Below are 15,711 nucleotides of genomic sequence, written 5' to 3'. Positions count from 1 at the left end.
CTCACCTTAATGCTGTTCACATTACTTGATGTAAATTTTAGGGAAAATCCGGCCATAAGAACACAGTATAAGAGGAGCAGAGAAGTAGAACCCGTCATCATAACTCAGAGGTGTTCTGTCCACTACTGGTCTCCATGTCTGACGCTGCATTAGAGTCTATAGGTAAGGGTTTCCGCTTTGTAGGCGGAGGGTCCTCTGTTTCCCTCTCACACTCGGCCTGTATTCTTTTCAATTCCTGATCAAAATCTCCATCTGACTCAGATAGAACTTCATATCTGTTAGATACGACCATCACACCAACACCACTGCTGACTTTTTTCTTGGCTTTATGGTCAGCATCATATTGTTCCTCGGGTTTACGGGAGGACGTGTCTTTTTTCCTCCTTTTGGTCTGCTTGCTGTTACTATTATCAGGTAGAGATGGTGATACAGATGTGCAGGCCTCTTGGGGCGGCTGGCCTTGAAGGACAACCTCCATGCTCCCCTGTGCACCCTCTTCACACTGCTGCTCTGGTGTTACATGGTCTGACCCTTGGTGGACCTCTGATCTAGTGAGTATCTCCCCTGACATTAAGGCCTCCTCCTCCTGAGCCTCTGCTCCTACCACCAAATCCTCATCAGGAAAGTCCCTGCAGATGTTATGCCAAGCATCGGGACAGTCCTTGTGAGGGTGGCCGATCTTCCCACACAGGTTACACCTTATATTCTGGCAGTCTGCAGCTACATGGCCGACTTCCCCACACAGACTGCACTTGACCACAGTACAGGAATTTGCCAGGTGACCCGCTTTGCCACATTTAAAACACTTACGAGGCTGCCCAGGATAGAAGCAAACACCTTTCTCCCGCCCAATGAAGAAGGAGTTGGGTAAGTGGGCAGTGACATTGTTACACTGGCGCAGCTTCACCAGGACCTTCCACCCTCCCGTCCAGATACCATCATCGTCACGATTCTTGGTGAGTCCAGAGACGAGGTCACAATGCCTCCGGAGCCACACCACAATGTCCTGCGGGGGAACAGCCTCATTCCAGAAGATGATATTTACAGTGACTGTATCTGGCCTGGAAATGGGAACAAAGATAAATTTGTTCCATCCATCCGTGTCCCTGAACTTAGGGAAATTAGCCCAGAATCTGTCCAGATCAGGCATGATTTTAAAACTGACATCATATCCCTGTCTGGAAGATTAATCACTGCCAAGATATTTAATGGCGCAAACCCCATCTGACGACACAGTAGCTCCCTGACCACAAACCTCCTGTCCGGCAGATCCTCCTTGAGACCTCTATGCTTAAATCGCACCACGTTCCTTCTTTTGAAGGCCTGGCCGGTATAGTTGGTGCCAGAGGTGAAGGACGGAGCACCACGGCTCCAGGCATTACTGTGGGGAACCTGTGGGGTCACACTGGGCTGACTAACAGGGGGAGGGTCCGCTGCAGGGGGACCTGTCACCTCTTGTGCATTAGGTATCAAAGGGGGAAAATCTCACACATTATTATCAACCACAATATCTTTATGAGGCAATGTGACATCCACCACAGACTGCGAGCCCCCTCCAGCCTCAGAGCCCCTGGGTACAGTGGGGTCATCCCCAGCCTGTGCATCAGCATTAGGGCTGTGCTGTGCACCATCAATACACACAGTCATACATGCAATGTCCTGCTCTTGTGTTGAGCATTCTGGGACTTGTGGTGCCTCTACTGGATTTTGAGGTGCATGTTGCTGCTCAGGCTCAGCTACAGTCTGCTGCTGCTGCTGCAGTATTTGTCCCTCCTGGAAACAGAAACGTGCAGCTTGTAACACAGGTCGTGTCTGCTGCTTCAGGGGTTCATCCTGTACAGTCTCTGACCCTAATCCAGCATCAGAGGTCCTGGACTCCACAACAAAGTCCTGCTTGTGAGAGGTGAACCGCTCCCGGTTTCTGTAGGTCTCTGCCAGGGGCCCCATCCTCTCCAGGATACAGTCTATGTCCCTGACCACATTCGCCAGCTCCACACCCAGTGAGTAAAGTCTCTGGTCACACATAGCATTACTGTCAGGATTAGCAGCCTTCAGTTTATAGATCACATCAATCTCCATTTGCAGCATTTGTCTTTGCTGCTGTAACTCACCCATCTTCTTTACCAGGCCAGGTATCTCCTCTGCCAGCTGCAGCTCGGGTGCACGCGCCGTCTCCTTCTGAGGCTTGGACAATGGCTCTGGGTTTTTGAACACAGAGGTCTCCTTTGGTTTTACCACAGATGACTTTATGGTACCACTGCTGGCTCCGGGCTCCACAGCACTCTTACTGCTGCCACTCGCCTGTGCCCTTGTGCGTCCTGAGCGCGCCATGCCGGTCACCGTGTCTTGCTGCTGCAGGTTTTCTTGCAATGTCTGCCTCTCCAGAGATGTCCGTCTCTGCCTGTGTGGAGGAGTGAGCTGCACACCTGAGGCCGGTGATGGGAGCTGCACACCTGAGGCCGGTGATGGGAGCGGCCTCACCTTCTCTGCACCAGGCTGCCTCTGTTTGCTGACAGAAGATTCCTTTGGGGAATTACTTGTTTTTGGACTTTGCTGCATTTCTTTACTTACTGACAGTTTCACTTCAGGTTTCTTTGCTGTAACTGCAGCTGCTGTTCCTTCCATAACTTTACTCACATTCACTCTGCTTTCTTCCTTCTTGGAAACACTGGAGCTTTGGCTTGTTGCTTTGCATTGCTTAACGATGACTCTGGGATTTGTATTCCCATTAGAAGAAGCCTGGGAGTTGTCTCCCAGTGTAGGCCGGGAAGCCTGGGCCTTGCTTGGGGAGCTTCCCCACCCAGGGTGGCCCCTCCCCGGGCTTGCTCCAGACATCAGGAGAGCTACTCAGACATGTCCTCACAGATAGGAGGCAGTATTATAGTAGTTATATTCTTGTACATAGGAGCAGTATTATAGTAGTTATATTCTTGTACATAGGGAGCAGTATTATAGTAGTTATATTCTTGTACATAGGAGCAGTATTATAGTAGTTATATTCATGTACATAGGGGGCAGCATTATAGTAGATATATTCTTGTACATAGGGGGCAGTATTATAGTAGTTATATTCTTGTACATAAGAGGCAGTACTATAGTAGTTATATTCTATATAGGGGCAGTATTATAGTAGTTATATTCTTGTACATAGGAGCAGTATTATAGTACTTATATTCTTGTACATAGGGGGCAGTATTATAGTAGTTATATTCTGGTACATAGGAGCAGTATTGTAGTAGTTATATTCTTGTACATAGGGGCAGTATTATAGTACTTATATTCTTGTACATGGGGACAGTATTATAGTAGATATATTCTTGTACATAGGGGGCAGTATTATAGTAGTTATATTCATGTACATAGGGGGCAGCATTATAGTAGATATATTCTTGTACATAGGGGGCAGTATTATAGTAGTTATATTCTTGTACATAGGAGGCAGTACTATAGTAGTTATATTCTTCTATATAGGGGCAGTATTATAGTAGTTATATTCTTGTACATAGGAGCAGTATTATAGTACTTATATTCTTGTACATAGGGGGCAGTATTATAGTAGTTATATTCTGGTACATAGGAGCAGTATTGTAGTAGTTATATTCTTGTACATAGGGGCAGTATTATAGTACTTATATTCTTGTACATAGGGGACAGTATTATAGTAGATATATTCTTGTACATAGGGGGCAGTATTATAGTAGTTATATTCATGTACATAGGGGGCAGCATTATAGTAGATATATTCTTGTACATAGGGGGCAGTATTATAGTAGTTATATTCTTGTACATAGGAGGCAGTACTATAGTAGTTATATTCTTCTATATAGGGGCAGTATTATAGTAGTTATATTCTTGTACATAGGAGCAGTATTATAGTACTTATATTCTTGTACATAGGGGGCAGTATTATAGTAGTTATATTCTGGTACATAGGAGCAGTATTGTAGTAGTTATATTCTTGTACATAGGGGCAGTATTATAGTACTTATATTCTTGTACATAGGGGACAGTATTATAGTAGATATATTCTTGTACATAGGGGGCAGTATTATAGTAGTTATATTCTTGTACATAGTAGCAGTATTATAGTAGTTATATTCTTGTACATAGGAGGCAGTATTATAGTAGTTATATTCTTCTATATAGGGGCAGTATTATAGTAGTTATATTCTTGTACATAGGAGCAGTATTATAGTACTTATATTCTTGTACATAGGGGGCAGTATTATAGTAGTTATATTCTGGTACATAGGGGGCAGTATTATCGTTATATTCTTCTATATAGGGGCAGTATTATAGTAGTTATATTCTTGTACATAGGAGCAGTATTATAGTACTTACATTCCTGTACATAGGGGCAGTATTATAGTAGTTATATTCTTGTACATTGGAGCAGTATTATAGTAGTTATATTCTTGTACATAGGGGCAGTATTATAGTAGTTATATTCTTGTACATAGGGAGTAGTATTATAGTAGTTATATTCTTGTACATAGGGGGCAGTATTATAGTAGTTATATTCTTGTACATAGGGGGCAGTATTATAGTAGTTATATTCTTGTACATAGGAGCAGTATTATAGTAGTTATATTCTTGTACATAGGGGGCAGTATTATAGTAGTTATATTCTTGTACATAGGGGGCAGTATTATAGTAGTTATATTCTTGTACATAGGAGCAGTATTATAGTAGTTATGTTCTTGTACATAGGGAGCAGTATTATAGTAGTTATATTCTTGTACATAGGGGGCAGTATTATAGTAGTTATATTCTTGTACATAGGAGCAGTATTATAGTAGTTATATTCTTGTACATAGGGAGCAGTATTATAGTAGTTATATTCTTGTATATAGGGGGCAGTATTATAGTAGTTATATTCTTGTACATAGGGAGTAGTATTATAGTAGTTATATTCTTGTACATAGGGGGCAGTATTATAGTAGTTATATTCTTGTACATAGGGGGCAGTATTATAGTAGTTATATTCTTGTACATAGGAGCAGTATTATAGTAGTTATATTCTTGTACATAGGAGCAGTATTATAGTAGTTATATTCTTGTACATAGGGGGCAGTATTATAGTAGTTATATTCTTGTACATAGGAGCAGTATTATAGTAGTTATATTCTTGTACATAGGAGCAGTATTATAGTAGTTATATTCTTGTACATAGGGGGCAGTATTATAGTAGTTATATTCTTGTACATAGGAGCAGTATTATAGTAGTTATATTCTTGCACATAGGGGGCAGTATTATAGTAGTTATATTCTTGCACATAGGAGCAGTATTATAGTAGTTATATTCTTGTAAATAGGAGCAGTATTATAGTAGTTATATTCTTGTAAATAGGAGCAGTATTATAGTATATATTGCTATATATAAATTAATATCTTATTACTTTTCACGCTCTAATTCTATATTGAACCATTGTTGATATTAGTTATCAGATGAATGAATTGTTTTCGTTGTACATTTGCACATCTCTTTCTGTCTCTCTTGAGTTTTTCACACTTTATATATGTTTTTTTCACTATACTGAGTCCCTTTATTCTCTGAATATTCACTTTTCAAAGTTAGCAAAGTGTTTTTATGTGCAGACATATTATGTGACATGTGAATGGCAGGCACGGGTACATGAGGAACACGTGCAAAGAAATAAACATAATTATCTGCTCTCTCTGCCTACGATCCATTTATCTCGCCGCATCCTCGCCGCGCACAGAAGAGCCGCTCCGGAGACGATGATTCACTCAGTACACGTGTTGCTGAGATCAGGCTATTTCTAGACTTTTTCTCTCCATTCTCACCTTTGGTCCATTATTTTCTTACCCCCTTTACCTCTCTTTCTTCCCAGACCCCCTTGTCCTCCATTCTTTGGGTTCAGTCACTTTTTTATAGGCCCTTTATTTTTGCAGCATTAATCGTTCCATATTTACCTGTTATTATCAAAGATCTCAAAGCCGTAGATGTCCAGGACCCCGATAACTGTGTTCTTTCCGTGAAGCCGGACGTCATAGTTCTTCACTTCTATCACGCTGTTTATACGGCCGACGATCCAGCAGAATAACCTCTCGTAGAAAGCCTGGGGGGACGGAGACCACAGCATTGGATAGAGCATGGGGGGATACATTGCATTACACGCACTTTGATAGTACAATACAAAACTGCTGAAATGGCCATTGTCTCCGCAGATAATGAAGATATGCTAGTGTGAAGCATTGATTATTAAAAGGAGCCTGAAAGCCCCAGGCCCCGGCCACTCACCATCAGAAGCAGTGAACCTGGAAACAGTCCGAACTATGATATTACACTATAGTCATATGGGTCGCAATTGACAAGGATTGCAATTTGTATGTAAACTCATATAGGGTTCTCCAGGCATACAGAAGGTCTTGTGGGGTGTTCCCGGTATACAGCAGGTCTTGTGGGGTGTTCCCCGGTATACAGCACGTCTTGTGGGGTGTTCCCCGGTATACGGCAGGTCTTGTGGGGTGTTCCCGGTATACAGCACGTCTTGTGGGGTGTTCCCCGGTACACAGCACGTCTTGTGGGGTGTTCCCCGGTACACAGCAGGTCTTGTGGGGTGTTCCTGGGATACGGCAGGTCTTGCTGGGTGTCCCCGGTATACAGCCGGTCTTGTGGGGTGTTCCCAGTATACGGCATGTCTTGTGGGGTGTTCCCGGTATACAGCAGGTCTTGTAGGGTGTCCCCGGTATATGGCAGGTCTTGTGGGGTATTCCCGATATACGGCAGGTCTTGTAGGGTGTCCCCGGTATACGGCAGGTCTTGTGGAGTGTTTCCCGGTATACAGCAGGTCTTGTGGAGTGTTTCCCGGTATACAGCAGGTCTTGTGGAGTGTTTCCCGGTATACAGCAGGTCTTGTGGAGAGTTTCCCGGTATACGGCAGGTCTTGTAGGGTGTCCCCAGTATACAGCAGGTCTTGTGGAGAGTTTCCCGGTATACAGCAGGTCTTGTAGGGTGTCCCCGGTATACGGCAGGTCTTGTGGGGTATTCCCGGTATAAGTCAGGTCTTGTGGGGTGTTCCCGATATACGGCAGGTCTTGTAGGGTGTTCCCGGTATACGGCAGGTCTTGTAGGGTGTCCCCGGTATACAGCAGGTCTTGTGGAGTGTTTCCCAGTATACAGCAGGTCTTGTGGGGTGTTCTCTGTATACGGCAGGTCTTGTGGGGTGTTTCCCGGTATATACCAGGTCTTGTGGGGTGTTCTCCATATACTGCAGGTCTTGTGGGGTGTTCTCCATATACTGCAGGTCTTGTGGGGTGTTCCCAGTATATGGCAGGTCTTGTGGGGTGTTCCCAGTATACGGCAGGTCTTGTGGGGTGTTCCCAGTATACAGCAGGCCTTGTGGGGTGTTCTCCATATACTGCAGGTCTTGTGGGGTGTTCCCGGTATACGGCAGGTCTTGTGGGGTATTCCCGGTATATGGCAGGTCCTGTGGAGTGTTTCCGGTATACGGCAGGTCTTGTGGGGTGTTCCCGGTATACGGCAGGTCTTGTGGGGTGTTCCCGGTATATAGCAGGTCTGGTGGGGTGTTCTCCATATGCAGCAGGTCTTGTAGGGTGTTCCCAGTATACAGCAGGCCTTGTGGGGTGTTCTCCATATACGGCAGGTCTTGTGGGGTGTTCTCGGTATACGGTGGGTCTTGTGTGGTGTCTATGGTATACGGTGGTTCTTGTGGGGTGTCCCCGGTATACGACGGGTCTTGTGGGGTGTTCCCCATATACAGCAGATCTTGTGGGGTTTTTCCAGTATACGGCAGGTCTTATGGGGTGTTCCCAGTGTACGGCAGGTATAGTGGGGTGTTCCTGGTATACGGCAGATCTTCTGAGTGTTCCTGGTATACGGGTGATCTTCTGGGGTGTTCTTGGTATACAGCAGGTTACGTTGGGGTGGTCTCAGTATTCGGCAGGTCTTGTGGGGTGTCCCCGGTATACAGCAGGTTACAATGGGGTGTTCTCAGTATACGGCAGGTCTTGTGGGGTGTTCCCGCTGTACTGTGCATCTTGTGGGGTGTTTCCACTGTTCAGCAGATACTGTGTGGTGTTCCTGATATACGGCAGGTTACAATGGGGTGGTCTCGGTATACAGCGCGTCTTCTGGGGTGTTTCTGGTATACGGCAGATCTTCTGGGGTGTTTCTGGTATACGGCAGATCTTCTGGGGTGTTCCCGCTGTACTGTGCATCTTGTGGGGTGTTGCCAGTGGTCAGCAGATACTGTGTGGTGTTCCTGGTATACGGCAAGTCTTACAAGGTGTTCTTAGGGTTCAGCTTGCTGTGAATGGGGCTGTGTAGTCTCCTCTGCACCTGCTTTTAATGTTATGGGTGATCAGTATATAGTACTTAAATATAAAGTCTCCTGGTCACTGGTTCTTACCTTGGCACAGGCCTCCTTGGCATATACTGCCTCTCTCACGCTGTGCCCCTTCTCAATAATCTCGCCCCCTCCAGCAGCCATCGTCCTATAGAGAAGAGTCTTCTTCACAGCGTCAGTGTCGCAGCTCGTCAGCTCAGCGATGTGACCCACCAAGTCCTCATTTTCCAGAATGACCGCGTCACCATCCATTACAAAAGTCATGTTACCCTATGGAGTGTGAAGACACATAAGAGGCATCAACCACTGAACCTGCCATGACGGACTTCACTGCATAACTGCATCCAGACATGTCTCCGAGTGCCACATACCAGCCCGACACCCGGAAAAAAACAAGGGTCCGGCAGCCTCAGCCAGAGCTCGGGGCCATAACATCCAGAGCAAGCATGCAGAAGAAAGAAGAGGTTATAATTAAGAGGCATTGTCCTCACCAGGTGTAAAATAGAGGCCAGGATCTTGTAGACTGAATCCACCTCGTCTTGGCTGAATCCGATCATCCTCATCGACTCCACCACCAGTCTGTAGCTGGCCTTGTCATTGATCACAAACTGCAGAGAACAACAGGGAAAGATCCATGGATGTTATAGATCAGTCAGAGATCAGTCTGCAAGGAGCGTCCCAGTGCGGGGAGGTCACTATTACTTATGGTCCTTGCAGACCAGTATCCCCCCAACTCCTTTACCAATCAGACAACTTAGTCACTCATAAGTTTACTGTACATCACACAGAGGAGATCTACTGTACATCACACAGAGGAGATCTACTGAACATTGCACAGGGGAGATCTACTGTATATTGCACAGGGGAGATCTACTGAACATTGCACAGAGGAGATCTACTGTATATTGCACAGGGGAGATCTACTGAACATTGAACAGAGGAGATCTACTGTATATTGCACAGGGGAGATCTACTGAACATTGCACAGAGGAGATCTACTGTATATTGCACAGGCGAGCTCTACTGAACATTGCACAGAGGAGATCTACTGTTCAACACACAGATAAGATCTACTATATATCACACAGAGGAGATCTTTTGTACATCACACAGAGGAGAACAACTTTACATCATATGGGGACAGTCTATTGTACGTCAGAGATAGTTTACTGTGCACCAGATAAAGGCAGTCTAATGTTCATCACACAAAGAGGGAGTCCGTTGTATGTGGCAGCGGGGGAGGGGATGTTCTGTTCTGCTCTCTGATGCTCCAAGTGGTTAAATGTCATTTATAGTAATGTATGGTATCTAAAAGTAAAACTCCTTGGGGCTGCAATTTAGCCTAGGCAGGGTTAACTCTGATGGCCGGCCCAGATTGGGAGGGATAACTAAGAGTTAGTGCCAAAATCAGTTAGGGAAAGTAGTAAGGAGAAGTGATAGCAGTGGCCATAAGCACTGGGCTGCTAGGGCCAACATGAGCCTGTTACTCGGCGCAGTGGGTTGACATAGAACCCTTCCGTGCGAATCCATCTGTCGGCCAGAGGACCTCGAGATGGACGTCGGGGCCTTTGGTCGTTCTACGCTTGGTGCAGGGAACGATGGACTCAGACTCTCAGAGGTGGAAAGTAATGGAATCCGGGTGCACAGCTTGTGGTGGAGAAGAATTCCTAGTGCTAGAAGAGTTAGCAAGAGTGATTGGTCACAGCGAGAGATCGTGACCAATCATCGAATCGTATTGGTGAGGACCGGGGAGCGCCGCTGCCTGTGCGGCTACTTCCGCTGCGAGAACCCGGGACATGAGTGGGCGTTCGCAGCAGAAGTATCCCGCCCTGCAGCGCCGCTCCCCGATCCTCCCTTCCGCATGGATGTCAGCGCCGCTGCCTGTGCGGCTACTTCCGCTGCGAGAACCCGGGACATGAGCGGGCGCTCGCAGCAGAAGTATCCCGACCCGCAGAACCGCTCCCCGGTCCTCCCTTGACACCCTAGAAGCATGGAGGTCAGCGGCGCCGGCGGTCGGGAGATGAGCGCCTCGCGCCGGTCATCTCCCAGCTGCATCGCCGCTGAGCTCCGTCCCGCAGATGAGCCGCTAACGGCCGCCATCTTTTTTCAGAAATCCCGCGGCGCTGATTGGACGCTGCCGGACCAATGAGCGACGCGGGATTTCCAGGACAGACAGACAGACGGGATAAGACGATTATATATATAGATGACCCTGACCGAGTCGCCTTGGCTGAGTCTAGGCTACGTCGCCTTCAGCAGGGGATTCGGTCAGTGGAAACGTACAGTTCGGAATTCCGTAGGTGGGCGACTGATTCCAAATGGAATCAGTCAATTTTGTGAGGGACTTACTGAAAGGTTGAAGATGCCTTGGCAGTATATGAAACCCCTCAGTCCTTGCAGTCTGCCATGTCTTTGTCTTGATAGACGCCTTATGGACAGACGGGTGAGACCTACCTCTGCCAGGGGAGTGGTCTGGGGGTGAACCAGTAGTGGGGGAGTTGGAGGAACCCATGCAGTTAGGGGGTGTCTCTACATCATACATATCCCCAGAGATTCGCAAGAAAAAAGGTGTATGTTTTTTTTGTGGGAAAAAGGGACATTTTGTTAGGATCTGTCCTTCAATTCCTAAACAAAAGGAGACTCGATTAACTTTTGGTAGTCTGGAGTTGGATAAACAAGGGGTGCATTTGTGGCCAAACTGCAGGAATCCGCGCAGCCGGCCTGTGGGCGCTTTCGTCAGCGGATCGCTAGCAGGGTCTGGACCGAGGGCCCCACCGGAAGTGCGGCCTTCTCCGGCGGCGCAGCAGTAATAGAGCCCGGGCCGCGCCGGAAGCAAGGCCCGCACTAGAGCCGCGTCACCAGTCCGGGGGCGTGGCTTCGCCGGAAGTTCGGCCCGCATCACTTCCTGTGCACGTGACCAGACCGGACAGGAAGTCGTGGGGCAGCGATGACGCTGGCCCCTGCAACCAGGGCCAGCAGCGGTTCACGGCGGCGGACGGCTGTTATAAAAAAAAAAAAAAAAAGGGGCCAGGAGGAGCAGCAGCGCGGCAGGCACACCTGGCGATGTACCAGTCGGGGTGCCTGGCAGTCAAATCGACAGTGGAGGACAGTATGGCGTTTTTCGGGCAGGCAGCAGCAGTTTGTAGACCTGTTGCCTGGCCCCAGTCACCGGAGTCACGGTAGCAGAGCGGCGGGCAGCAGCATGGAGCTGCCTGGCAGCCCCCCCACAGATCAGCACGGACTGGGCTGGGGGGCCCAGGTCCAGAGGTCGTGCTGGATCACGGACGGCAGGAAGGATCGGTGCAGAAACGTGCAGCGGACGAGCTGCGGGGGCATCGACACGTGCTCAGGTCCCCCCTGGTGACGAGGAGGCCAGGGGCGCGGGCCTTGAGCAACAGCGAGAGGGAGGATCGGAATACGGAGAGGATCAGGACGACCCAAGGAATCGGCAGGACTCAGGACGTACGGCTGGCGGGGACACAGCACCTGCGCAGCTCCGTGAGTATGCGTCTATGTATGTTTGGTCACCCACGGGGTCGGTAGCGGATGGGGTAGGGGATAGGCAGTTGGCAGGGCCCTGTGGTGTAAATGTTAGGGGGAGGCGTGGTTAAATGTCGTGGGGCTCAGGGATAATTTGGCAAACATATCACAAATTCTGGCTAGTTTAGACACTGGTGGAGCCAGTGAGGCAGGGTTATCTCCGATGGGGGCTTGGTTACCCGGTCGACCTGTGGTGTCGCAGGTGGGGAGTGAATCGGCAAGGCGGCGGTGTGTACTGAGGGGGACTTTAGGGGGTATCGGTTTCTGTACAGACAGAAAAGGATAAAGCGGATGCCGTAAAACTGGATGATAGGGCGAAAGGGGAGGTATACGTGTGCTTTGAGGGGCAGCTGGGCACATTTAAAAAAAAAACAAAAAAAAAAATGGAGGAAGAAAAGCGTAGGTGGAGGTTCATTCCTCAGACGTTTGTTAATTGGTTGCAAGCTTTTGCAATAATGGCTAGTGTCATTGGGAAAAAAGCTCCGGATAATTGCTCAGGTTTATTTTGCTACCTGGATGCTATAAGGGAGGATCATCGCACTTAGGGGGGCCAGACATGGTTACGATACGACGAGCAATATCGGCAGAGGAAGGCAGTCCGCTCGGAGATTAGATGGGATCGAAGGACATCGGGTTGTGGCTGAAAGTTGTGGCTCCGGTGAGGTATGGGCAGTCCTTTCACGGGAGCAGCGGTAGTGGGAACTAATCGGCAGGACACGGGGGAAGTAGCCAGGGTGCACAAAGCACTAAGAAGGAAGCGGGATCTTGCTGGCAATTTAATGATGGCCAGTGTATGTACGGGAACTCCTGCAAATTTAAACATGTGTGCTCCCATTGCAACGGTATTTCACACGGAGCATCTAAATGCTTTAAGAAGGGTAATGGAAAAATGCCAATGGGTACCGGTCAAGGGGGTGACTCCGGTGAGGGTTCACGAGATGGCCCCCTTTCTAAGTAGGTATCCAGATCAGTTGAAGGCTAAGGTCATTTTCAGATGTTTTTTTTTTTTGGAAGGTTTTAGAATTCCTCCTCCTGATCATGAGGTCCCCTTTTCTCTTAAAAATTTGATGTCGGCTTCCCTTCATCCGGAAGTGGTTAGCTTGAAACTGGCAAAGGAGGTGGAATTGGGCAGGATGGCTGGTCCGTTTCAGGATTTACTTAGCAGCAGGGTGATTGTTTCGCCATTGGGGGTCGTGCCCCAAAAGAGGCTAATAAGTTTCGTTTGATTCAACATTTGTCATACCCTAAGGGTTTTTTTCGGTGAATGATGGCATTGCTCAGGAATTATGTTCGGTGGAGTATTCAGCATTCGATGCGGCGGTGGGATGGGTATGGAGATATGGGCCAGGATCGTTGCTAGCTAAAACTGATATCGAATCGGCTTTTGGATTGCTGCCAGTACATCCGGATAGCTTCCCATTGTTAGGTTGTTTTTGGAATGGGGAATACTACGTGGACAGGTGTTTGCATATGGACTGCGCAATTACGTGTTCCCTGTTTGAAACGTTTAGTACGTTTTTGGAATGGGTGGTGAGGGACCTGGCATCAGTTCAGTCGGTCATTCATTATTTGGATGACTTTTTGTTTATAGGCCTTCCGCAATCGTTGTTGTGTAGGACTTTGTTAGGAACTATGGTGTGGGTAGCGGAGCATTTTTGGCATACCTTTGGCAGGAAATTAAAAAACAACAACAACAAAAAAAAAAAAACAGAGGGACCTTGCACCTTGTTAACTTTTTGGGCATCCTAATTGATACGGAGAGGATGGAGTGTCGGTTACCTGATGATAAATTGAGTTTGCTCAAGCAGGAGGTCGATAGAGTCAGGAGGTTGCGTAAGGTGACGCTGAAGGAGCTACAATCCCTGTTAGGTCGTTTGAATTTCGCATGCAGCATTATGCCAATGGGCAGGATATTTTGTCGCAGGTTGTCAGGTGTGACAGCAGGAGTGCGCGCCCCCCATCATTTCATTAGTTTAAATAAGGATCACAAGGAGGATTTGAAGGTTTGGAAAATGTTTTTTGGAAAATTATAACGTCAGGTCGTTAATTCAGCACGAGTTTTTGAGCAGTCGTGATTGTGAGATTTTTTACAGATGCTGCAGGAGGTGCTGGTGTAAAAATTCCATCGCAGATGCCTTGTCTCGTTTTCAGTGGGATCGTTTTTCGGGCGCTAGCACCAGAGGCCGAGGACGTGGGACAGGAATGCCCTTCGCATCTGTGGCAGCTGGTTATGGAGGAGTGGGGACGTTTAATACGAGAGTCCATTACGAGGCAGACCTGGTCCTCATACGAGGCATCGTGGCGAGTATGGAAAAGTTGGATAATGCAGTGGGGTTTGGTGGAGAATGTCGGTGATAGGAAGATGGCGGTGTTCTTTCTTGTAGGTAGGGCAGCGGAGATTGGATGGTCTGTTTCAAAAGTGGGGATAAGAGATGTTACAAAGTCCTTTTTAGTGTAGCAAGCACTTAGGGGCTTTAGGAGAGGAGATAAGGTGTTGGATAAAAGAAGACCGGTGACTTTTAACATCTTGGAACGTTTGGGTTTAGTGTTAGACGAAACTTGTTGTTCAGTTGTGAAGCTACATTGTTTAGGTTAACCTTTTCGTTAGCGTTTTTTGGTGCGCTGAGATTGTCTGAATCGGTGGCACCAAGTAGACTGGCAATTTTGGCCTGGGCGAGTGGGTTCCTTATTATGTCATGAAAATGGGGACTTTTCTTAAATAGCAGTATTTAAGAAAGGAGTTCGGGAGTTGGGCCTTCGCCCGGAGGTGTACGGGTCACATTCTTTTAGAATTGGCGCGGCGTCAGAAGCTAATGGCTTGGGCTTAGGCAAGGATGTGACAAAGCGGATAGGGAGGTGGAGTTCTGATCGTTATTTGTCCTTTGTGCGGCATTAGGTATGGGGGACTGAGGTTGTTTTCATCTTGTTAAGTATTGAATACATTGTGGTTGTTTGTTGCAGATGGTGTCCCGTTGTTAGCGTGGATTCTGGGACATTCCTTTGTCCACTGGGGGTGATGCGAGCGGACGGGAGGCCAGACGGTAGGCAGTTGGGTTTTAGGAGAGAGCAAGTTGTGGTTCGGTGGCTCGTCTCCAGAGGCATGGTATGGAGAAGGGTGCTGCCTGAATTTCATAAGGCAGCCCGTTTGGTTCGGACGCTGGATATTTTGGTGGTGCATATGGGGGGGAATGACTTGGGGGATCGTCCGGTCAGGGAACTGATGAGGGACATTCGATTTAATTTTTAAGGTTATGGACATCCTTTCCTGTGGTGTTGACGGTCTGGTCTGACATTGTGCCAAAAAAAAAAAAAAAAAAAGAAGGTGGAGGGAGGCTAGATCTTTGAAGGGGATTAATAGGGCGAGAGTGAGGTTAAATAGAGCCATATCAGCCTTTGTGGCAAGGAGCGGGGGAGTAAGCGTTCGACATTTTGAACTCAAGGCGGGAGTTGGAAGTTTTTGGGCAAAGGATGGTGTACATTTGAATGACATTGGTACCGATTTGTGGGCATTGGTTATACAGGAGGGGAATGAGAGGGCTTTGGCGTTTTTTGGGGGCACTCACGAGCCTGAGGTGGTCAGGGCTGTTCGTTTGTGGCGGGGGGTGGGGTTCTTGGAGTTGGCACAGAAGTGTCGGTGGGAATAATTTGGTTAAAATTACAGCCAATTGGTTAATTGAGCGGGGTGATCTGGCATTTGGTTTTTGGGCTCTGGACGGGGTTTTACCCTGGGAGCTTTTAGTGCCCTTGAGCCGGTGATGGACGGCTGAGGGTAATATGGTGGTTCCAGTTCGGTTTAATTTATGCCAGATCTAATTTTTAACTCCAAGAACCCTCCCTT

The 15,711-nt window shown here is 47.6% G+C and overlaps 1 protein-coding gene across 3 annotated transcripts in view; it reads right to left on the bottom strand.

Annotated features, from left to right (window-relative positions):
* The window catches only part of LOC141264775 (unconventional myosin-Ig-like), a 443,459-nt gene that overhangs the window by 309,447 nt on the left and 118,301 nt on the right, over positions 1-15,711 (bottom strand). For all 3 annotated transcript variants that reach the window (XM_073677080.1, XM_073677078.1, XM_073677079.1), the window contains 3 exons: positions 8,825-8,941; positions 8,397-8,603; positions 5,938-6,083 (listed from right to left, as the gene is read on the bottom strand). In XM_073677080.1, coding sequence (XP_073533181.1) covers positions 5,938-6,083; positions 8,397-8,603; positions 8,825-8,941 — 470 coding nt within the window. The remainder of the gene's footprint in view (positions 1-5,937; positions 6,084-8,396; positions 8,604-8,824; positions 8,942-15,711) is intronic.

Source organism: Phyllobates terribilis, unplaced genomic scaffold, assembly GCF_046119375.1.
Source record: "Phyllobates terribilis strain yellow unplaced genomic scaffold, ASM4611937v1 Scaffold_4__5_contigs__length_816908805, whole genome shotgun sequence".
Lineage (NCBI taxonomy): Eukaryota > Metazoa > Chordata > Amphibia > Anura > Dendrobatidae > Phyllobates > Phyllobates terribilis.
Note: the sequence above shows the minus strand (reverse complement) of the source record. Positions and strands in the feature narration are given on the sequence as shown.